Below are 24,724 nucleotides of genomic sequence, written 5' to 3' on the forward strand. Positions count from 1 at the left end.
CTCGATTGATATGAACTGTTCGAGCTCTTTGATCGTCGATTTCATCGCATCTGATTCTTTAGGGCAACGAAGGTTCGGAGAGTGAGTAAATCTTCTTCTTCGTCCCCAGCCACCTGTTCATCGGACATTTGTCCCTCGGGCTCAACCGAGGGCAAGAGCTGTAATTGCTATTTGGCCGCCTGTTCGTCATTCGACTTCTCCGATGTGGATGGAGTCTACATCGGTGCTGAGTCGTGCACTGCAAACATTTCCTTGGCTGCATGCTGCTCTCCATATATTGTTTTCACACCATCCTTTGTCGGGAACTTCATCATTTGATGTAGGGTCGATGGTACCGCCCTTATGCTATGTTTCCACGGCCTTCCGAGCAAAGCATTGTATCTCATGTCACCTTCAATGACATGAAATTTGGTGTCTTGTATAGTTCCGGCCACATTGATTGGGAGGACGATTTCTCCCTTTGTTGTCTCGCTTGCCATGTTAAATCCATTCAAGAATCGAGATGTCAGTATGATTAGATCGAGTAGCCCAAGTTGCTCCACGACCCTGGATCTGATTATATTCGCCGAACTTCCTGGATCCATGAGAACATGTTTAACTTGAACTTTATTTAAATGGATATAAATTACTAGAACATCATTTTGAGGTTGAGATAAAGCCTCAATATCTTCCTCACTAAATGTGAGGGCGTCCTCGGGCAAGTAATTTTGAGTCCGCTTTTCCCTGGTGATGGATACTTTGGTGCGTTTGAATACTGGTCCCTGGGGGACGTCGACCTCGCCGATGATCATGTGAATGACATGTTGGGGCTCTTCAGGTTCGCTCTTCCTTCCTGCATCCCTCTCCCTGAAGTGGTTCTTAGCCCGATCACTTAGGAATTCTCGAAGGTGGCCCTCATTGAATAACCTAGCCACTTCCTCCCTTAGCTGTCGGCAGTCCTCCGATCTGTGTCCATGCATGCCATGATACTTGCACATAAAGTTCGGATTCCTTTAGGAGGGATCAGTCTGTATTGGTCTGGGCCACTTAGTATCCTTGATTCTCCCAATAACTGAGACGATCTTTGATGCATCTATGCTGAAATTGTACTCTGATAATTGAGGGGCTTCGGCAGGGTAGAAGTTCTTATCGAACCCTTTCTTGCTTATGAGCCCTCGAGGGTCTGGACCTTGGTCTCTTCTTCGATCGCTCCAAGAAGTATTGTGTCTCGGGTCATTGTTTCTTCGATCATATGGTCGATACCATTCATTGTTGAATCCTGAACCCCGGTCTGTGTCCCTCGGGGGATTGGTGGCGAATCTGTTAGGATGAACTGAACTCGAGGGGGCTCCCAACTAGTCGTCCTCGACCCTTATTTTTGAGATTCTTGATCGAGTGGGAGAGATGGCTTACAGACTTGCATTGTCGCCGAGGTTATCAGCCTTGCATCCAGTGTTTCATGTGTCCATGCTTCGGAAGTATCACGGCGATCCATCCCACGTGTTAGACTTTAGCACTGTCCAGTTGGACAAGGACTTGTCCTATGAGGAGGAGCTGGTAGCTATTCTAGATCGGCAGGTTCGTCAGTTGAGATCGAAGAGTTTCTCTTCTGTTCGTGTTCAGTGGAGAGGTCAGCCTGTTGAGGCAGCAACCTGGGAGTCCGAGTCCGATATGCGGAGCCGATATCCCCATCTTTTCCCCGACCCAGATACTTCTTTTCTTATGTCCGTTCGAGGACAAATATTTTTTTTAGAGGTGGAGAATATGATGATGTCATCACTTGTTTTGAAAGTAAATTCTGTGTTTTAAGGACTTAAAAACTTCTCTTTGTCTCACCTCTATTTGCGTGCACAGTCCGGGCGCGTTTCCGAAAAGTTTTATGTGAAAACTAAGTAAAATAAGGAAATTGACTTTTAAAATAGAATAAAGTTGACTTTGATCAACATTCTTGGTAAAAGGACCCGGACCTATGATTCGACGATCTCGTAGGGTCCGTAGTAAAATATGGGACTTGGGCGTATGCCTGGAATCAAATTCCGAGGTCCCAATCCTGAGAAATGAATTTTTAAAAAAACTTATTTTATGCAAAATGTGAAGGCTTTTAGAAGTGAATTGATGTAATTTCTTGATGTTATCGGGCCCGTATCTAGGTTCTGCAACCTGGTACAAGTTTGAAATAATAATTAAGTTGAATCGGTAAAGTTTGGTAAATCTTGGAGTTCGTTTGGTATAAATCGGACCTTTATTTGAAAAAATAGTTATTTCAATGTTCTTGAGTGATTTCATGAATTTGAGGTTTAATTCATAGTTGTTGATGTTATTTTGATGATTTGATTGCACGAGCAAGTCCGTATGATGATTTTGGACTTACGTGCATGTTTGGTTTGATGCCCTATGGCTCGGGTGAGTTTTGGATAGGACACAAAGTTAAATTGGACTAAGGAAAAGTTGTTGGTATCTGGTATTTTTGCCCAGGCCTCTGATCTCGCAATTGCGAGATCGAGCTTCACAATTGCAAAGTCCTCAGGCATGGGAATTGCGACCCAGACATCGCAATTGCGAACCTAACCTGGGCAGGCCTTGGTCGCAAATGCGAAAAGGGCTATTTCGCAAATGCGACTAATCCCTCGCAAATGCGAAGGCAACAGATCCTGAAAGGGTTCGCAATTGCGACATCTGAGACCAATTAATTTAGATTTTGACGGGATTTCGTTCATTTTTACAACTCTTCAAACCTTAAAAACATCTTGGGCGATTTTTCAAAGACATCAACTTCTCCAAATCATTAGTAAGTCATTTCCAACTCATTTTCTTTAATCTATAACATCTTTTCACATGATTTTAATTCAAAATTAAGAGTTTTCATGGGGGAAATTGGGTCATTTGGGTAGAACTTAGGATTTTCAAATTTTGGGGATTTGGACCTCGATTTGAGGTCCAATTTCAAATCAAATTATATATTTTAGTTCGTGGGTGAATGGGTAATCAGGTTTTGGATCGAACCTCGGGTTTTGACCATGTGGGCCCGGGGTCGATTTTTGACTTTTTGGGAAAATCATTAGAAAACCTATTTTCATGCATTAGAATTGATTCATTTAGTATTTATTGATATCGTTAAGTAAATTGTGGCTAGATACAAGCGAATTGGTGTTGGAAACAAGAGGTAAAGCAGTAGTTGAGGCTTGAATTGTGTTCGTGGCATTAAGGTAAGTGTTTGGTCTAACCTTAGCTTGAGGGATTAGGAGTTGTGTCTTATTTGCTAAGTGTTAATTGTTGAGTACGACGTATAGGTGTGGTGATGAGTATCTATACGTCGGTGTCAAGCATGCCCGTGAGTCTTATATTATGATTGGTGTGACTCCGTTCCGTATTATTCATGCTTTATATGATGAATTCTATTGTTGAATAAGTCTTGTGGAAGTATTATCGGTAATTGAACATTGTAGAGCGTTGGCTCAAGTTAAGAATTGAGTTGTGAAGTAATTGTGGAAAAGAGAGGGGGTTTAAGATATTGTCTCCCTTGCCGGGATATTATTGTTTTTGATATTATCTCTCTTGCCGGGATGTTATTACTCATGATATTGTTTCCCTTGTCGGAATATTGTTATTATGCTATTGTTCCCTTGCCGAGATTTTATTGTGATATTATTGATTCCCTCGCCCAAATTTCTTTGTGATTGTTGCTTCGGTGAGGAAGAGTGTAAAGCACGAAGGATGATGTCGTGCATGATTTGAGAGTGTTAATACACGAAGGGTGATGTCGTGCTGATATTGTGAGGTAAAAGCACAAAGGGTGATGTCGTACCGCACGATGTACAATGTCGTGCCATGATATGAGTGATAATGTACGAAGGATAATTCCGTGCCATGATTATGTGAGGTAAAAGCACGAAGGATGATTCCGTGTCGATTATATTGATTCTTATGGTGAGGATGAGAGTAAAAGCACGAAAGGCGATGTTGTGCACTTGTCTTTGATTTCTTATTCTTGCTTACATTTGAATTTTCGTGTTCCTTTCACTTCTTTATTAAGATTTTGTTTGCACATGATATTCCCCGCAGCATGTTTCCTCTTCCCATCTTTAACTGCTAGTTTCTTTATTACTTGTTATATATGATATACCTGCATAGGTTTATATGGTAGTCTTGTCCTAGTCTCGTCACTACTTCGCCGAGGTTAGGCTAGGTACTTACCAGCACATGGGGTCGGTTGTGCTGATACTACGCTCTGCACTGTGTGCAAATCCCGGTGCTGTAGCTTTTGGACCACAGTGAGGTTGCTGTCTTCAGTCCATCAGGCGACCTGAGGTAGTCCTGCAGGCGTCCGCGGGCCTTGGCGTCCCCTCCCTATCTAGTTTTTCTTCTGTTATTTACTATTTCTGAGACAGACATGTATCTATTTTGTTCGGACCCTGTTTGTAGTATTCTTAGATAGTCTGTGAGATTGTGACACCAGTTCTGGGTAGGTTATGTTTATGGATTTGTATCGATATTATTTTGAATTGTTACATTTCATTCTTCCACTTTATTATTTCTGTTGTTTATAAAAAAATGTTAACTCACAATTGTTAAGGGATTAAAAATGAAAAGGGTTAAATAATTGGAATAATTGGCTTGCCTAGCTTTCACTAGTAGGCGCCATCATGACTTCCGAGGGTGAGAAATCCGGATCGTGACACCTATTGTATGCATATTAAATCTTAAATTACTACACAATTACTATCTAAATAAAGGATTGTTAGTCTAGTTAGTGGTTGAAAATAAACGAGAATGTATGTTTACTTTAAAGGTGATTGTTAGAAGTACCTTTTTAGAGTGGTTAAGTTTGTCACAAAAAAAAAAAAAGAAAAAAAAAAAGAGAGACTTAACAAGTTCTTACGGATCATTTGGTATGTGAGCTAAGTTATTCCCGAATTATAGTTCGGATTATAATTTCTGAACTAATTTATCACACATTGGAAGTGGGATAAAATAATTTCAACTTTGATGGAATAAGGTGAGATAAGTGGTAATATTCAGGATTGAGATTAAATCGATACTATATTTGGTTGACATACCAAATACAATATAAATTTAATCACACACCCTTAGCCCACCTACCAATCGACCTCATGCAAACCTACTTATATCTCAAAAGCGTAGAAGACATTCATTCCGCCCAATAGTTTATTTCGCTTCTTCGAAGAAATTCACAACTTTGTTCTGGGAGGAATTCTTTTTTTGCTGGACTCGGATTTCAGTTGGTTTTATAAAATTATGAAGGATTTCTGTCACAAACCCATGCGGCAAAATTGTGATGGACTTAAGTTCTTTAAATACATATATTACTCTATCACGATCGGTCTTTTCCTATTTGCAAAATCTATTTTCATGAACAAAATTCTGTCAAATATGTGGAATATTACAAAATAACATCTAGTCAAAAAAAAATAAATTGTTTTATTGTTAAAAGAAGGCATAATGTACGTTCCAATATACCTGTGTTTAATCAATTTTAGATGAACCTGTACTCTTGCGAAAGTAAAGACAATAAAGTTTGATCAATTGTCAATGTAAATCCACAAGAATGATATGCGTAGACGTACAATGATAATAGAAGTCCCCTCACGTACAATGAACCTCCTTCTCCAACACTTAGTTTTGCCAACTTTGATAATCCCTCAATTGATTTCTTCAACTCGTCTCTTTTTGTTTACATCAGATCATTTATCATTCTCTCTATAGTTGATCTGTAAAGTTCCTTGCATTCTTTTCCTTTGCTTGACAGGAGGGTATGATGGATCTTCATTTAGTTTATGAGTCATCACCTCCGGTGGTATTCCTGTCATGTCAGAGTGGGACCAAGCAACGCAATCCACGTTAGTTTTCTAAAATTCAATTGACTTACCTCTTATACCTTGGCTAAGATTGGCTCTAACATAGACTTTTTTATCAGGCCATTGAGCAAATAACACAACAGGCTCTAATTCCTCTATTGTTGTTTTGATATTTTCATTCTCTTCTGGTTCTTGAATGGTATCAAAGCCTTGAATCTACGTCTGTTTGCCCTTGTTTAGTTGAGGTTTGTGTTGTGGTGTCCTCAACTGCCTTCTGTGATTGCTATTTACCTTCATTTCTCGTGCTTGTATCTGCAACAGAGTTGATAGCCTTGGCTGTATGTTGATGTCCATGAATTTGACAGATTCCCCATGGCGATGGAAATTTAGTAACTTGATGCAAGGTTGAAGGAACAACATCCATTTGGTGGATCCATGGTCTCCCAAGAATCATGTTGTAAGCCATCTCCATATCTACCACCTGGAATTTTGTATCTTTGACGACTCCTTCAGTGAATGTGGCGAGTGTTACCTCTCCTTTCATGAGGACACTAGAATTATCAAATCCAGATAGAGTATGCACCTTTGGTATCACTTTACCTTCAGCTTGCATCTCACGTAATACTCTTAGCAAAATAATGTTTACGGAACTACCTGAATCATTCAAAACTCGTTTCACATTAGTATCATGTACAATTAAAGATATTACCAATACGCCGTTATGAGGGGTTAATACGCCATCTACATCTGCGTCATTGAATGTAATGTTGTCTCCCTCTAAAGCATGTCGCACCCGTTTTTCTTGGGTAATTGTTACTTTGGAAATTATGTTAGCTGCAGTATATGATATACCATTGATGTCTTCACCCCCACTTATAACATTGGCAATTCTTTTGGGAGAAGGTGGTTTTGGAGGCTCCTACCTGTTCTTCATGTAAGCTTGCTTGCCTTTCTAACTGAACAACTCAGTAAGATATCATTGTTTTAATAAATGATCAACTTCACTTTGTAAAAATTTGCAATCTGCTGTTATATGTTTGTGGTCATTATGAAACTCGCACCAATGGTTAGGATTGCGCCTGTTTGGATTCAATCTCATTTCCTTTGGCCATCGAACCTTAACTCCCATGCTTCTCAAAATATCTACGAGCTCAGAGGTGCTGACGTTAAAGTTGTAACCACCGAATCTCGCTTTTAAATTTCTATCATCATCTCATGACTCATAGTTGTTTTGCTAGTTCCTGAATCTTGATGAAGAACCTGATTCTCTGTTTCTTGATCTGTGATTGTACCTTTGATTATCCTGCTTTGACCGTGAGTCCTTTCCCGCATGTCCCATGTAAGGCTCGCACCTGTTTTTACCGGATCTTTTTTCGGTCTCCGCACGTCTCGAACTTACCTTTTCTTCTTTTTGAAATCGTGGAACAGTATCTTCCTTAATCCTCAGCTTCGTGCTATACCTGTTATAAACATCATTCCACGTTGAAGCTGGGAATTTTTGAAGGCTTTCCTTGAGTCTCCTCGTAGCTTCCGAGCTTTTTTCATTCAAATTACTTATGAAAGCTATAGCTGCCCAGTTGTCAGGTACATGTGGCAATGTCATTCTCTCACGTTGAAATCTGTCCACGAATTCTCTAAGCAGTTCTGAGTCCCCTTGCTTGATTTTGAAAATATCCTCCATTCTTTTCTCTACTTTTTGAGCTCCCGAGTGTGCTTTGATGAAAGAATCTGCAAGCTCAGCAAAAGAATTTATAGAATTTTCGGGTAAAAGAGAATACCATGTTAGCGCTCCTTTGGTGAGCGTTTCACCAAATTTTTTGACTAATACTGATTCAATCTCCTGCCTAGTAAAATCGTTGCCTTTTACGCCCGTTGTGAATGCAGTCACGTGATCTCGTGGGTCTGTTGTTCCATCATATTTTGGAATATAAGGCATTTTGAACTTTTTTAGAATTGGGAGTGAAGCAACACTTGGCTTCCAGGGTTGTTGAGAATATCTATCCATATCTACCCCTTTGATTATGGGCGGTACCCCGGGTATCTGCTCTATGCGCTTACTTTGCTCCTTGAGCTATTTCTGCAAGGTTAGTACTAAATTTTGTAAATCAGAATTAATTACATTACCTAGTTCTCTCTCCTGTGATTCACTAGGAGTTCCACCGCTGCCTGAGTTATAAATCCCGGAATGAGGGTTTTCCAAAGTGTTATTATTTGGAGTAGGTATGGGTGTTGCAACAAGTAACTGGTTAACAAGTGCCTCAACAACTTTGTGTTGACCCGAGCAACAATTAATTTCTGCAAAGCTTCATCAACAACTTCAGCATTTTCAAATTGAGCATGCTGGTTTATTTGAGACCCATCAGGAGTACCCTCACGAGATTGTCGTGGAGAGTCTCGTGGAGTAGGAACTTGAGTGTTAATATTCTGTGGATCTCCCTGATTTTGTTGGTTCTCTTGGTTTCCTTGAGTTTTGTCATTGTTGTTCTACATAATTGATGCAACAAGGAAAGTTAAGTGAAAAGAAAATAGATTATCAGTTTCCCGGTAACAGAACCAATTTGTTTAACCAAAAAATGAAATTTTAGTCAAAACTAGAATTTAGAAGAACACAGGTTACTGATAATCAAAAGAATGTATAAAAGGAAGTAATTTAGGTAGCAAGAGAAAAAAAAAGTAAACCAAAGTTTATTCCAATAGTGTTTCATGTCCTCACAATTGATCAGATATCTCCCTTTTATAGATATCTTGGAGACATACGTTTTGACCAAATCATAATGATGCTATTATGAGTAATTAAAGACATTGAATGCTACGTTACATAATCATTACATTCAATACAAATTCTCTAACGTATTTCACATTTAATGCCTATTAAATGTCGTATCTGCACTCTTTTCTATTGTTATATTCATTCTTTTGATTCTCGGACATAAATGACTTAGATAGCTACGGGCGTTGAGTTATTTGAATAACTGTCCGTGCCTCTTCCTCTGCCATTTTCTCGTATCTGTTGCAACTCGTGCCTCTTGGCTAGTTGTAATCCTTTGACTATTTGACCAGTCTACGTGTCTTGACACGTCACCTTTATATTTAAATACAATTTTTCCCGATACACCATGGTATCATATTCCCTTTGGTCTAAAGAATGCAGGTGCAACATATCAGAGGTTAGTTACCAAATTGTTTCAAGAGCATTTAGGAAACACAATAGAGGTATATAGATGATATGTTTGTTAAAACTCAATATTCAAAAGATCACATATCACACTTATCTGACACATTTTCAATTTTATGCAAGTTTAATATGAAGTTAAATCCCGAAAAATATGCATTTGGCGTTGCATCAGGTAATTTTTTGGGTTTTCTTGTTTCTAACCGTGGTATTGAAGTGAATCCTGCACAGATTAAGGCCATTGAAGAAATCCCTGATATACTTTCAAACAAGAAAGAAGTTCAAAGATTAACAGGGAGAATTGCAGCCTTGGGAAGATTCATTTCTAAATCATCAGAGAAGTGTTTTAAATTCTTCTCGGCCCTTAAAAAGCAGGATCATTTTGAATGGAATGAGGAATGTCAACAGGTACTCAGGAATTTGAAAACGTACTTATCAAATCCACCTTTGCTGGCAAAACCAAAGGCTGGGGAAAGACTACTCATTTACCTTGTTGTTTCGGAAGTTGCGGTAAGCGCTGTTTTGGTCCGAGAAGAACAAGGTAAACAATCCCCTATCTATTATGGTAGTAAATCTTTGTTAGATGCGTAGGCACGGTATCCTCAGTTTGAAAAACTTGCACTTGCATTAATCATGACATCTAGAAAGTTAAGACCTTACTTTCAGTGTTATCCTATCGATGTAGTAACTGCATACCCTTTACGTAATATATTACATAAGCATGAGTTATCAGGTAGGTTAGCTAAGTGGGCAATAGAGTTAAGTGAATATGAAATCACATACCAACCTAGAATTGCTATAAAATCACAAGTGTTAGCTGATTTTGTGGCTGATTTTAGCCAAGGGATGCAATTAGAAGCAGAAAAAGAATTACAGGTATTCAATGGAGCTAACCCAGGAACTTGGACTTTATTCATTGATGGCTCATCTCATGTAAAAGGTGCAGGTTTAGGGATTGTCTTGGTACCACCTACGGGTGAAACCATTCGACAAGCTATTAAATGTCACTCCATAACTAACAATAAAGCGGAGTATGAGGCTGTGATTGCAGGTCTAGAATTGGCACGAGAGCTTGGCATAAATCAGATTATAATCAAGAGTGATTCACAACTTGCGATTAATCAAATGCTGGGGACTTATATAGCTAGGGAAGCAAGGATGCAACAATACTTAGAAAAGGTACGGGACTTGATAAAACAATTTCAAACCTGGAAAGTTATACAAATACCAAGGGATGAAAATGTTGAAGCGGACGCCCTAGCTAATCTCGTATCTGCAGCTGATGTGGCAAGTGATGCAAACGCCTCAGTTATACATTTATTTTATTCAGTTCTCGATCCTGATAAGAATGATGTAAATTTTAATAATTTAACTTGGGATTGGAGGAACGATATTGTTGCTTTTTTGCAGTATGGTACCGTCCCTGATGATAAGAAAAAAGCTCATGCGCTTCGAAAGAAGGCTGCTCGGTACTGCTTAAAGCAAGGCAATTTATATCGTAAAATGTTCAGTGGTCCCTTAGCAAGATGCCTCAGACCTTCGCAAATGGAGTATGTAATGAAAGAAATACACGAGGGACATTGCGGGAATCATGCAGGAGGAAGGTCATTGGTAAGAACCTTAATTAGGGCAGGTTATTACTGGCTTAAAATGGAAGAAGAAGCAGAAAGTTTCGTGGCCAAATGTGATAAATGTCAAAGGTACGGTAACAATATGCATAGACATGCGGAGTTATTACATCTGGTCATTGCGCCATGGCCAATTATTAAATGGGGAATGGATATCGTGGTTCCATTACAACAAGCAAAAGGATAGGTAAAGTTTTTGCTCGTACTCACTGATTATTTTACTAAATGGGTGGAGGTAGGAGCATTTAAGCAGGTGTGAGAAAAGGTAGTCAAAGATTTTATTTGGCGGAATATCATATGCCGATTCGGTGTGCCAAAGGAGATCGTGTGTGATAATGGACCTCAATTTATTGGAGCTCAAATCACGGAATTCTTTCAAAGTTGGCAAATTAAAAGGATTACGTCAACACCTTATCATCCGGTGGGTAATGGGCAAGAAGAATCAACGAACAAGGTTATTATCAATAATTTAAAGAAACAATTAGAGGAATCAAAAGGTAACTAGCTGAAGTATTATCTGGAGTTTGTTGGGCATATCGCACAACTGCAAAAACAAGTACAGGAGAAACACCGTTTTCATTGGTTTATGGAGATGAGGCTTTAATTCCAGTTGAGATAGGGGAACCAAGTACACGGTTCACATAGGCGACACAAGAATCTAATGACGAAGAGATGCGGGTCAATCTAGATTTACTCTAGGGGAGGAGAGAAGCTGCATTAATAAGAATGACAGCACAAAAGCAAGTCATAGAACGATCTTACAACCGAAAAGCACGCCATAGATTCTTCAAAGTGGGGGACTTCGTGCTTAAAAAGGTTTTTCAATCTACAAAGGCAGCTAACGCGGGTAAATTAAATCCAACGTGGGAAGGACCCTATAGAGTTCGTGATATTACAGGAAAGGGAGCATATGAACTGGAGACAATGGATGGCAAGATACTACCTTCACATTGGAATGTTGTTCATTTGAAGAGATACTATTTCTAAGGAATACCCACGGTCAAGTATCACCATTTTAAATTTAATTTTTGAATTGTTAAAATTTTACTAACAATTTTAGATGATAGGCAAAAAGCTAACCCGCACTAAATGATGAGTCACGACCTGTAAGGCACACAGAATAACCTAAAATTCCTGGCCTAGGGTTACAATTATTCTGATAGAAATTCAAACGGGTTAAGCAGTCTTCATCTATAATAGCACATCCGAGTCCAGTATATTTTTCCTTTTTAGGAAAAGGACCAAATGAAATAAACTATCAAGTGCTCGAGGCTTCATACTTCAACACTCAAACACTTGGGGGACTACATAATATACACATACATGTGTATAAAGAAGGCAAAGAAGATTGAGGAAAAATGAAGCCTAAAAGAGTCAAGTGCAGAGTAAAAGTCACAAAGTCACGAGATGGAGCCACGAGCTAAGGCCAAAGAAAAACCTCACTATAGTTAGGGTAAAGGCTATGTACTAAAACGGGTTATAAGGAAAAACCCCTTGTCTATTATTCTTATTTTGTAAAAATCTTTTACAAGAAAAATAGTTACGAGAAAGTTATAGATGTAATTCAAATACATGTAAAGGCTTATTCAAAACTTGTCAAAATTATTTCAAAGAAACATGTATGTTCCTATTTCTTTTATCATATGATAACACCATTATGAAGTTGAGACGTCTTCTTCATTAAGTGTCGAAATATAAAAGGGCTCTCTTTTATAAAACTCATGTTTAAATTAGTTAGTCATGAGATTAACAGAAGCATTTTCGAAGTACAAAAATGCAAATTATTCTATAAGTCCTTAAAAATAAAGGCAAGATAAAGCAGATAGAAGTTTAAGATAATAACATGAAAAACTTCTTAATACTTAAAAACTGAAGACTAAGTACGAACTTAGTCATAAAACTATGAAATTGTTTATAAAAATTGCCCCATAAAAGACTTAGGGACTTGCGTTTCCAAAACCAACCTTCAAATGAAGCTAAGGGTTTGATTACAATTTTCCAAAATAAAAACAAAAACAAAATCATTCAAATGATTAAAACTGGTCACTGAAGCAGGAGCATCAATAACAGCTGGCTCAATTTGGGCAGGTGCATCAATAGATGCGGTTTCAACTTGGCTTGCAGCAACAGGCTCGATTGGGCTTGAAAGAGTTGGGATACCCGTATCAGCTTCGACATTCACTGGAGCTTCAACCACGGGAGAAGGGAAGTCCTGAATTTGCTGAGCTTTTTCAATGGTTTCATTGATCTTAGCTAACTCCGACTCCAGGTTGAAGTTTTCTTGGCCAGCTTCAATTAGGGTATCACGACGTGAATTCAAAAATGCCTAACTTACCTCAATAACAGATATTTCTTCAAGGATCTCATAATCCTTTTCCCAATCAGCAATCCCATTTTTGAGCTCTTCATTTTCAGCCAAGGCGGAGTTATAAGAAGCTTGAAGAGAGGCATGGGAGCTCTCTAAAGCACGCACCTTATCAGTAGAGACTCGAAGGTCTTCTTGTGCTTTAGTTAAGATTTGCACGAGCTCCCTAGCGTAAACTTCTTTTTGACTCAAAAGAGCCTTCAACTCTCTGTTCTCTTCAGTAGCCTTAGATAGTTGCTCTGAGAAGGAGGATTCGGTACGTTCTTTTTCTTTTTCTGCTTGGCTTGAGGAAGCTTTTACAACTGTTAACTCTGAAGTTAAAGCCCACACCTGCTGCTCTAAGGTACTCTTGCTCTCTTATAAATCTTCCACATCAATTTGTGCACTCTCAAATTGTTCCTTCCAATTGATCGCCTCCAACTGAGAATCACATGCTATCTTCTCTGACTCACGTGCTACCTTCTCCAAGAGGGGGATTTTGTTCATCATTTCTGTGCCGATAAGATTGGCCTAAAAAAGGAAGGGAAATAAGAATCCCAAAGATAAAAAAAAATTACAAAGTAAAGAAGGGAGAGAAGGAAAATACCTTCAAAGTGGCATGCACGATATCATTCATTAGAGTCTGGGAACTATGGCTCTCCCGCTTTGCTTTTTTAATTGGGCCAATAAAAAGCTCCGGCCATACATCTGCCTGACCTGACTTCCGCAAAAGGCTGCTATCAGCAGGAACTTCAATAGTTACCCTCCTCATAGTAGCACTTCTACTTGAAGAGCTCACTTTCGTATGATGAACGATAGGAGGGGGAATTGTTAAAGGAGGAGTGGTAGAAGAAGTGAAAATAGTAGAAGAAGGAACAGAAATAGCTGGGGCTGGTAGGGAAGGAATCACAGGCACGGGTGTTGAAATAGAAGATAAGGCTATTTTATCTAAAACAGGCCCTAAAATTCCACTACCAAAACCACTGATGAAAAGTTGATAAATAGACTCACGGGTATCATGAGGAGTGTCGTCATCGTCAGGAATTATTACTGGGGTTTCAACAAGTTCGGTAAGAGAAACAGAAAGATGAGGGGAAACTTTAGCTTCGTCATTAGAGACGATGTGTCTCCTAGCTCGTGGCCTCGTCACCAGGGAGCCCCCATCTTCCTCTTATTCAGAGCCTTTCTCTTCAACAGCTTTCCTTTTCGCAGAAAAAGAACCCAAGACTATTTCTCGGGCTCTTTCTAAAGAGATACGGGTCCCCAAAGGAGTACGGGTTCTCGAAGAGACACGAGAGGCCGCAACTGCTTCAGCAGTAACTCCTCGAATAGCAAATCCTGATAAAAAGAAGGATGCGAGTTAGAAAAATAAAGAAAAATATATATATGCATGAAAGATGAAATAAAAACTCTTACCATGAGTCTTTACTTTCCAACCGTAACGGTTAGAAAGTGTTCTCCAAGACCTACCATCTATTGGTGCAGTCTTCAGCAATTTATCTACCCAACCATGGAAATTGGGAATATCCTCCACAACTCCCATGGTTGCTAAAAAAAGGGGGGGGGCAAAATTACGGAAGTTGATAAACTTGAAGAAAAAAGGCACGAGAAGGATAAAAGACTTACGTGCGAAATTTCATTTTTCAAGGAAGGGAACGTTATCCTCACCCACTAAGCCAACAGTGGGGGCAGCAACAAACTGGGCATACCAGTCACGGTCCTTGTCATCTTCAAGGCTCACCAAAACCCTCTTACTCCTAGCCACTAGGGTAAAAACGCCATTACGGAAAAACCTAGGAGAGTAAAGATGAATCAGGTGAGGGAAAGTAAAGGAAACGTCATCCATATTGGTTAAATGCCTCAAACAGGCAACAACCCTCCATATAATTGGGCCAATTTGACCCAAATAGACATTAAAGAAACGGCAAAATTCAAGAATTATTTGGTCAATAGCTGGTTTGAACCCTAAAGTGAAAGGGTATGTATAAACAAAAGAGACCCCAGTCAAGTAAGAAGTAATTCTCTGATTTGGATTAGGGATAATAATGGAAAAATCATTACTCCAATTGTAGTTTTTGCGAACTATAGGAGTCAAAACTTCTGTAATTTGAGTAGGGTAAGCATCAGCACGATCTAAAGCAGAAACTTGGTTTCTAAGAGATTCCTTATCATGGTAAAAAGATAGCTCTGTAGAGACTATCTCCTCTACTAAAGGCTCACGTAATGGTTCAGAAGGTTCTTTACCCCTAGAAGAAGATTTGTGAGAAAGGGAACCTCTGCTTCTAGAAGAAGGACCAGAACTAGAAGAAGGTATAGACGAACCACCACCACAAGTAGACTCTAAGCTACGAAGCCTACCTCCCCTTCTATACCTAATGGGGGCATTAGGGAAGGTATCAACAATGGGAACTATCCTAGGGTTAGGGTTTGGTGAAGACATGGCGAAGAAGAATAATGCGAGGAAGAAGTGAACTAAAATTTGAGGAATTAAGTGTTCAATAAGCTTTATGTGGTAAAAGACAAGGAAAGAAGTTATATTTATATTAATAAGCAACCGCCAAAGGTAAAAGTGCTGTGATCGAAGGACCAAAATAATGATAACTAGCACTTCGTGAATAGTGGAGCCGTAAAAAAGCCTTCAAAAGGGTAAAATTGCAGAATCAATGGAAAAATGACACGTGTACGGAGCATTAAATGGAAGCGACAATTGAAGCGTCAGTTTTGTCTTAGCATCAATAATGACAAAAATTCTCTTTTAATGAAATCCACTTCCCAAATATTCAACTGATGAATACATGGAAAGTAAGGGGACTAGCTATATTGGGAAAAATTGTATTTAAATATAAAGGTGACATGTCGAAACACGTAGACTGGTCAAATAGTCAAAGGATTACAACTAGCCAAAAGGCACGAGTTGCAATAGATACGAGCAAATGGCAGAGAAAGAGGCACGGGCAGTTATTCAAATAACTCAGTGCTCGTACCTGTCTAAGTCATTTATGTACGAGAATAAAAAGGAATGAATCTGACAATAGAAAAGAGTGTAGATACGACATTTAATAGGCATTAAATGTGAAATACGTTAGAGAATTTTTATTGAATGTAATGATTATGTAACGTAGCATTCAATGTCTTTAATTACTAATAATAGCCTCATTATGATTTGGGCAAAATGTATATCTCCAAGATATCTATAAAAGGGATATATCTGATCAATTGTGAGGACATGAAACACTATTGGAATAAACTTTGGTTTACTTGTTTTCCTCTTGATACCTAAATTACTTCCTTTTATACATTGTTTTGATTATCAGTAACCCATGTTCTTCTAAATTCTAGCTTTGACTAAAATTTTATTTTTTTGTTAAACACATGGTTTTGTGGGATCCGCTCAATCTGCTTCAAAACGGCTAGGAATTCTGGATCAGTCTTATAATCTAAGAGACAAAAGTGTGGAAGATCTCGTCAGCGAAGATGACCTTCCATGGCAGGTATATGTGTTACCGTTGCATCCAAGTCATTGTCTAGAAAGAAAATACGGAAAAGGCCTAAAAATGCCACTCAACTTTCGGAAAAGGCCTATCCATGTCATCCGTTAAAAAAATGCTCATTCCATGTCACTGTCGTTACACATATAGCTCACCTATGCCATTATTGACTAACAACTCAATTTTTATTTGGCCCATCCATGCCACTGTCGTTAGTCAATAATGGCATGGATGGGCCAAATGTGTAATGACAGTGGCATGAAATGAGCATTTTTTAACGGATGGCATGGATAGATCATTTCTGAAAGTTGAGTGGCATTTTTAGGCCTTTTTCGAAGAAAATATAAAGTTAGTTTGGTTAAATTTACAATTGCAGCATTCCAATTTTGGATGATTTGTTTAAACGTGGAGCAAATTGTTTATCCTAAAAATAGATAACAATTGAATTTATAAGTGATTTTAAGGATATGCAGATTAATTTGATACAAAAGATTAATAACTTTAGATTAAATAGATAAAAAACGTAATAAATTGTCAAACCAATAGTGGGAGTGATCATGGACTCAGTAATAGCTTAGTGAAGTGCTTGCCTTCGGTCCCGGGCCCACAAAAATGGAGAACTTGATGAACAAAGATAAGAACAGAAAAATAACAGTATATTACCTTGATATGCGTGTTATAAAAAGTGTCTAATGAATAGTTATACTCCCATTTATATAGTAGGGAAATATTACCCTAAATACAATCTATAAAAGGTAAAAATCTTATGTTTTGCTAATCACTGATTTTTTGTCGGTACGTGCCGAGATTCATGCTGTGATATCCGGTCAAGCAGGGATATCGCGGCTCTTTGTTATTCATGCACAACCGCTTGGTATTGCTCTCTGAAACCTCCATCCTCAAATGTGACCCGAAGGATATGTCCCCGATATCCTCGAGAGTAGGTGTCTTGCACGAGCCCCGATACGAGGGGCTCTTTGCTTTGGCTCTAATACATTACGATCACGTTCTTGCACTGTTTGGCTCACCGGGAAGTCGAGTCATTCAGTGGGCTTGGTTTTACCTATATATAGACAGTCCACTCCTTTCTTAGAGAGTAGGCTTGCCCAAACGATGGGAAACGACAGATGACTATGATTCCTTCATTCGTACATTATGACGGGGAGCCGAAATGTCCAATCAATCGCATCGTTCTGACTTTCGAACACGTGTCAATCACTGGCAGGTTACCTCAGAATTCAAAGCATCAGATGTTTCCTTATAAAAGCCTCTTTTCTTTGTCTTTTTTCTACTTCTCGATCAAATCGCTATCTTCGAGCCTACCAACCATTATCAAAACCTTCTTCAAATCTTCATATCTTCTTTCTTGTTCTTCAATTTTCATAACAATCTCCAGATTTCTGCCGAAAATTTTATTCAAATCTTCATACCCTGTTCTTCATCTTAAAAATCCATTTTTCCAAAACTTATTGTTTATTTTTCAATTTTTCAAACACTCTCTCAGATGACAATGGCAAAAACATCGAAAATCGTTCCCCAACAAGTTGCCTCTTCATCTTCTCAAGCGGCCGCTGATACTGAAGTGGTCTCCCCCAAGAGGGTGGCTCTTGAAACGACCTCCCATGTTGTGGCTGCTAACGAACCAGCCGCCAAGCCTCCCTTGTTGGCATTCATTCTCGGGGGTTGCACGATCACTGATGACTTCAAAGTCGAGAAGCCTTCGTACAAACATGACCAGAGCAAAGGAGTATATATATATATATATATATATATCCTGCGATCGAGGACATTGGGAAGGATTGAAATTGGGAAGGCAAGAACATTGTAGTCCCCGGGCCCGAGGACGCCGTTACTACCCATGTGGAGGGATACTTAGGTGTTTACACTTATCGCTTCATGTTGGGCCCGGCGGATTCGATTTTTCTAGTTTTTGTCAAAAGGTATGAGGTGTGCCTCGGGAAAATTTACCCATCATTGTGGACGATCGTGACCTACCTTCGTTACTTCGTGAACAAGACTGAATCTCCTCAGTTCACGATCAACCACCTGCTTCGATGATATAGTCCCCCGATGTTTCAAGGGGGCCTGATCAAGCTCACATGTCGGGCCAGCAAGGCTCCCTTCTCCAGTATATACAAATACCGAGACCGAGGCTGGCAGGGATGATTTGCCCTAGTGAAGACCGAGGACTTGATTCCCTCGGAATACATGCCATTCCATGAGAAGTGGAATGTATCTCGTAAGTACAACTTTTTCCTTCAACATCAAAATTTCTCCTTCTTTCATATCTATCTTCTCATCCATGTTTGCAGTTGTGCAGCTATTATCGGGGTTCTGAATGCGGTCCCTCGATTAAAAGAGTGGATTGAGGGCATCTGTACTCAGATATCCTATTTCGAGTGCATCTGAAGTGGACTCTTGAAAGACCGACGGGAGGTTCGTTCTCATGGTAAAGGCCTCTTTCCGAGTAGCCAACACTATGTCTTCACCTTCTATTATACTAACTCCTTTTCTTTCTTTATTATTGCAGGTTTGCATAATACCACCCAACTTAGGCCTTTGCAAGGGGACGAGGATGTGCCCCCACCCGTTGATGCCTCCGTCGCTACCATGTAGGGAAAAAAGAAGAGGAAAAGAAAACCCTTGAGCTCCCCGAGCTTCAAGGCGACAAAAATGAAGAAGCGGGTGCTCTGCAAGCCCAGGATGGGCTCTAGTTACCGGGTGCCATCCTCTGACTCCCTTCTACGGCTCAGGGATGAGCCAAAGGAAGAATCTATTTTTGTGACCCACGGGACGACCAACCCTGCGGATTGGGATGCATCCGAGGGGGAGACTTGTGAGATTGGTGCCCTTCTAACTCATAAAGCCGACGTGGACACCCGGGGTAAAAATTCCCAATATGTTGGATCTGTAGAAAAGGAGGTGCCCGACGTGATTGAGATATTAGAGAGACCCTTCTAAACAGTGTCAATGATCAAGAAGGCCCAAGCGAGGATGGAGAAATTCAACGAGGGGGGCCAGGGTGCAGAAGATCCCCTCAACTCCTTCTTCTATGGAGTGGATTCGTCCGCCTTGGAAGACTTCTTTGGTTTGGGTGACTTGGAAGTTCTAAATAAAGACACCTTATTAGAGGCAGGCGGGTCGAGCTCGAGCCTAAAATTAGTCAATCAGTTCCATACTCCGAGCGTGGACACTGACCGCAAGAGGTTGATTGTACTGACCATCTTGGACCCCGAGTTATGTTCGCTCCAGTGGCTAGCTATCTCTGGTGCCTGGTGACCAAGGAGGAGCAGGCAAAAATGTAACAACCTGGCCGGTCGTTTTGAGAGTTAGAGCCCTGATCCCCTATTAACTACCTCCCCCATATCGTATTCTGTTAATTGCGACTTGCCAGGAGATTTCGTTTTGTTTTTTGAAGTGTTTTGGGACACTTAGTCCCTAAATGGAGGCGTAAGTTTTAGAATTTGGACCATAGTCAGAACTGTGTGAAGTCGACTCCATAATGGAGTTCTGTCAATTCTGTTAGCTTCGTTGGGTGATTTTGGGCTTAGGGTTGTGTTTTGGAGGTCTGTAGCTTATCTAGGCTATAAATGGCGAAAGTCAAATTTTTTGAGTCATGGACCGGTAGTGGAACTTTTGATATCTAGGTCAAAATCTGATTCCAGAAGATGGAGTAGATGCGTAGTATGAATTATGACTTGTGCGCAAAAGTTTAGATCAATCGGACGTGGTTTGGTTAGTTTCGGCATCGGTTGTCGAATTTGGAAGTTTCAAGTTCATTAAGTTTCGATTGGAGGACGATTTATGTTTTTACCATTGTTTGATGTGTTTTGAGGGCTCGACTAAGTTCGTATGGTATTTTAGGATTGGTTGGTATGTTTGGTTGAGGTTACGGGGGTCTCGGATGTGTTTTGAATGCTCAACAGGTTGAAAATTGGACTTAGGCCATTGTTGAAGATTCTCTAGTGCTGGTGTAATCGCACCTGCAGAGAGGTCACCACAAGTGCGAGCCCGCGGAAGCGGAATTGGGAAGCTCATGCCGGAATCGCATGTGCAAGGTTATTTCCTCATCTGTGATGCCTGCAGATGTGAGGAAGGAACCGTAGAAACAACCTAGGACTGTAGAAGCGAGAGACTTTTTGCAGGTGCGCATGTGTAGGTGCGACCTCCTTCCGAGCATGCCGCCCAAAAGAGATATTGATTTTGGAATTGATTTATTGTCGGGCACTTAGCCCATCTCTATTCCTCTTTATCGTATGGCCTCTCCTAAGTTGAAGGAGTTGAAGGAACGGTTGCAGGAATTGCTTGATAAGGGCTTCATTCGGCCTAGTGTATCACCTTGGGGTGCTCCTATCTTGTTTGTGAAGAAAAAGAATGGTTCTATGCATATGTGCATTGATTATTGCCAGTTGAACAAAGTTACAGTGAAGAACTGATATTCTTTGCCTTATATTGATGACCTATTTGATCAGTTATAGGGTGCCCGAGTGTTTTCCAAGATCGATTTGCGTTCAGGTTATCATTAGTTAAAGATTCGGGAGCCAGATATCCCAAAGACTACTTTCAGGACTCGGTATGGTCATTACGAGTTTCTTGTGATGTCGTTTGGGTTGATCAATACCCCAGCAGCATTTATGAATTTGATGTAGTGTATTTTGACCTTATCTTGATACATTCGTCATTGTCTTTATTGACAACTTTCGGGTGTACTCCCGAATTCGGGAAGATCATGAGCAGCGTCTAAGGACTATGCTTCAGACCTTGAGAGAGAAGAAATTATATGCAAAGTTCTCAAAATGTGAGTTTTGGTTGGATTCCGTGGCATTTTTAGGTCACGTGGTATCGAGTGAAGGAATCAAGGTGGATCCAAAGAAAGGAAGCAGTGCAGAGTTGGCCTAGACCATCGCTAGCTGTAGAGATCCGGAGCTTTCTTGGTTTGGTGGGTTATTATCGACGATTTCTTGAGGATTTCTCATCTATTGCAGCACATTTGACCAGGCTGACCCAAAAGGGTGCTCCGTTCAGGTGGACGAAAGAGTGTGAGGAGAGCTTCAAAAAGCTCAAGACAACTTTGACTATAGCCCTAGTATTGATATTGCCAATAGGTTCGGGTTCTAATACAGTTTATTGTGATGTGTCACGAGTTGGCCTCGGTACGGTGTTGATGCAAGACCGTAAGGTTATTGCCTACGCGTCCATACAGCTGAAGGTGCATGAAAAGAACTATCTTGTCCACGACTTTGAGTTAGCAGATATTGTTCATGCCTTGAAGATTTGTAGGCATTATTTGTACGGTGTTCCTTGTGAGATCTACACTGATCATCGGAGTTTGCAGCATTTATTCAAGCAGAAGGGCCTTAATTTGAGTCAGAGAAGGTGGTTAGAGTTGCTCAAAGATTATGATATCACTATTTTGTACCACCCTGGGAAGGCCAATGTGGTGGCTGGTGCTTTGAGTCGCCAGGGAGAGAGTTTAGGGAGTTTATCTTATCTACCAGTAGTAGAGAGGCCTATAGCGTTGAATGTTTAGGCCTTAGCTAGCTAGTTTGTGAGATTGGATATTTCTGAGCCGAGTTGAGTGTTGGCTTGTATGGTCTCTCAGTCTTCTCTTTATGATCGTATCAGGGACCGTCAGTATGATGACCCCCATCTGCTTGTCCTTAAGGACACGGTTCAACACAGTGATGCTAAAAAGGTTACTATTGGGGACGATGGTGCATTGAGGATGCAGGGCAGGTTATGCATGCCTAATGTAGATGGTTTGCATTATTTAATTCTTCAGGAGGCTTATAGCTTGCAGTACTCTATTCATCCGGGTGCTGCGAAGATTTACTAGGACTTGAGGCAGCATTATTGGTGGCGTAGGATAAAGAAAGACATAGTGGAGTATGTTGCTTGGTGCCTAAATTGTCAGCAAGTGAAGTATGAGCATCAGCGGCCGAGTGGATTGCTTCAGAAGTTGGAGATTCCAAAGTGGAAACGGGGAGCGGATTACTATGTATTTCATAGTTGGACTCCCATGGACTCAGCGAAAGTTTGATGTAGTTTGGGTGATTATGGATAGGCTGACCAAGTCAGCTCATTTCCTTCATGTGATGACTACCTATTCTTCCGAGCAGCTGGCTCGAGTTTATATCCGTGAGATTGTCAGACATTATGACGTGCCAGTATCTATCATCTATGACTGGGGTACGTAGTTTACATCATGGTTTTGGAGAGCGTACATCAGGAGTTGGGTATTCGGGTGGAGTTGAGCTCAACATTTCACCCTCAAACGGACGGACAGTCCGAGTGCACTATTCAGATTCTTGAGGATATGCTCCGTGCGTGTGTGATAGAGTTTGGAGGTTCTTGGGATCAGTTCTTACCACTTGCGGAGTTTGCCTATAACAACATTTATTAGGCTAGCATTCAGATGGCACTGTATGAGGCTCTGTATGTTAGGCAGTGTCGGTCCCTAGTGGGTTGGTTCGAGCCAGTCGAGGCTAGATTATTGGGCACAGACTTGGTTTAGGATGCCTTGGAGAAGGTAAAGGTGATTCAGGATTGACTTTACATAGCCCAGTCCAGACAGAAGAGTTATACGGACCGAAAGGTTCGCGATGTTGCATTTATGGTTGGAGAGTGGGTCTTGCTTTGGGTTTCTCCTATGAAGGGCGTTATGAGGTTCGAAAAGAGGGTCAAGCTGATCCCAAGATTTATTGGTCTGTTTAAGGTGTTGTGGCGAATTGGGGAGGTTGCTTATGAGCTTGCCTTACCTCCTAGCCTAGTAGGAGTTCATCCGGTATTTCATGTTTCGATGCTCTGGAAGTATCACGGTGATCCTTCTTATGTGTTGGATTCCAGTTCAGTCCAGTTGGACAAGGATCTATCTTATGTTGAGGAGTCAACGGCTATTTTGGATAGGTATGTTCGAAAGCTAAGGTCAAAGAGCATTGCATCAATAAAGGTTCAGTGGCGGGGTTAGCCGGTCGAGGAGGCGACTTGGGAAACCGAGCAGGATATGTGTTGTCGTTATCCTCATCTTTCACCACTTTAGGTATGTCTCTATGCTCGTTTGAGGATGAAGGAATGTTTTAAGAGGGGGAAGATGTAACGACCCGGCCAATCATTTTGAGAGTTAGAGCTCCGATCCCCTATTAACTGCTTCCCATGTATCTTTTTTCTGCTATTGCGACATGCCAGTAGGTTTTGTTTTGGTTTTTGAAGTGTTTTGGGACACTAAGTCCCTAAACGAAGGCTTAAGTTTTAGAATTTAGACCATATTAAAAAATGTGTGAAGACGACTCCGGAATGGAGTTTTGTCGATTTCGTTAGCTCCGTTGGGTGATTTTGAGATTAGGGGCGTGCTTGGATTGTATTTTGGAGGTCCGTAGCTTATTTAGGTTTGGACCGGCAGTGGAATTTTTGTTATTGGGGTTGGAATCCGATTCCAGAAGTTAGAGTAGATATGTAGTGTGAATTATGGCTTGTGTGCAAAACTTGAGGTCAATCGAACATGGTTTGATTGGTTTTGACGTCGGTTGTCGAATTTGGAAGTTTCAAGTTCATTAAGTTTGGATTGGAGGCTAATTAGTATTTTTAGCATTGTTCGATATGTTTTGAGGGCTCGACTAAGTTCGTATGTTTTTTTAGGATTGGTTGGTATGTTTGGTTCAGGTCCCGGGGGTCTCGAGTGTGTTTTGGATGTTCAACTGGTTGAAAATTGGACTTATGCCTTTGCTGAAGATTCTCTGGTGCTGGTGTAATCACACCTGCGGAGAGATCACCGCAGGTGCGAGCTCGCAGAAGCAGGACTTGGATCGTAGAAGTGAAATTGGTCAGCCCAGGCTGGGATCGCAGGTGCGAGGTTATTTCCGCATCAACAATGCCCGCTGATGCGAGGAAGGAACCACATAAGCGGCCTAGGACCAGGGAAGCGGGAGACTTTCCGCAAGTGCGGCCTCCTTAACGCAGATTCGGCCCTGTAGACTTAAGTGATTTTTTGCACCTGCGATGGATTTCCCGCAGGTGCGGTACCGCATGTGCTATGAAAGGACCGCATGTGCATTTTAGCTGGCAGAAAATTGGGCCTAATTGAGGGTTTATGTCATTCTTCACCATTTGACCTTTAGAGCTCGGATTTAGGTGATAATTTGAAGGAGTTTCAGAGGAAATTATTGGGTAACGTTTCCTTACTCGGTTTTGGCTTTATTTCATTAATCTATTGTTGTTTTCTTCATTTAATTAAGGATTTTGACTGTGAAAGTTTTGGAAAATAAGAGAAAAGTTCTCCAATCGAATTTCTGAGTTTTGAG

General features: G+C 40.5%; 2 protein-coding genes across 2 annotated transcripts; one reads left to right on the plus strand and one right to left on the minus strand.

Annotated features, from left to right (window-relative positions):
- Nucleotides 1–215: 215 nt before the first annotated feature.
- LOC104225917 (uncharacterized) lies at nt 216–959 on the minus strand. Its single transcript, XM_009777795.2, has one exon. The coding sequence runs from the start codon at nt 957–959 to the stop codon at nt 216–218; it is 744 nt and encodes a 247-aa protein (XP_009776097.2).
- A 22,081-nt stretch (nt 960–23,040) lies between these two features.
- LOC138887425 (uncharacterized) lies at nt 23,041–23,394 on the plus strand. The gene has a single exon (XM_070169180.1). The coding sequence runs from the start codon at nt 23,041–23,043 to the stop codon at nt 23,392–23,394; it is 354 nt and encodes a 117-aa protein (XP_070025281.1).
- Nucleotides 23,395–24,724: the final 1,330 nt, after the last annotated feature.

Source organism: Nicotiana sylvestris, chromosome 3 (genome assembly GCF_000393655.2).
Source record: "Nicotiana sylvestris chromosome 3, ASM39365v2, whole genome shotgun sequence".
In the NCBI taxonomy this organism is placed as follows: Eukaryota; Viridiplantae; Streptophyta; class Magnoliopsida; order Solanales; family Solanaceae; genus Nicotiana; species Nicotiana sylvestris.

What these genes read in the sequence shown, in the direction of transcription:
- LOC104225917 (XM_009777795.2), bottom strand. Translation starts at nt 959, where the DNA reads ATGCATGGACACAGATCGGAGGACTGCCGACAGCTAAGGGAGGAAGTG.
- LOC138887425 (XM_070169180.1), top strand. Translation starts at nt 23,041, where the DNA reads ATGGTTGGAGAGTGGGTCTTGCTTTGGGTTTCTCCTATGAAGGGCGTT.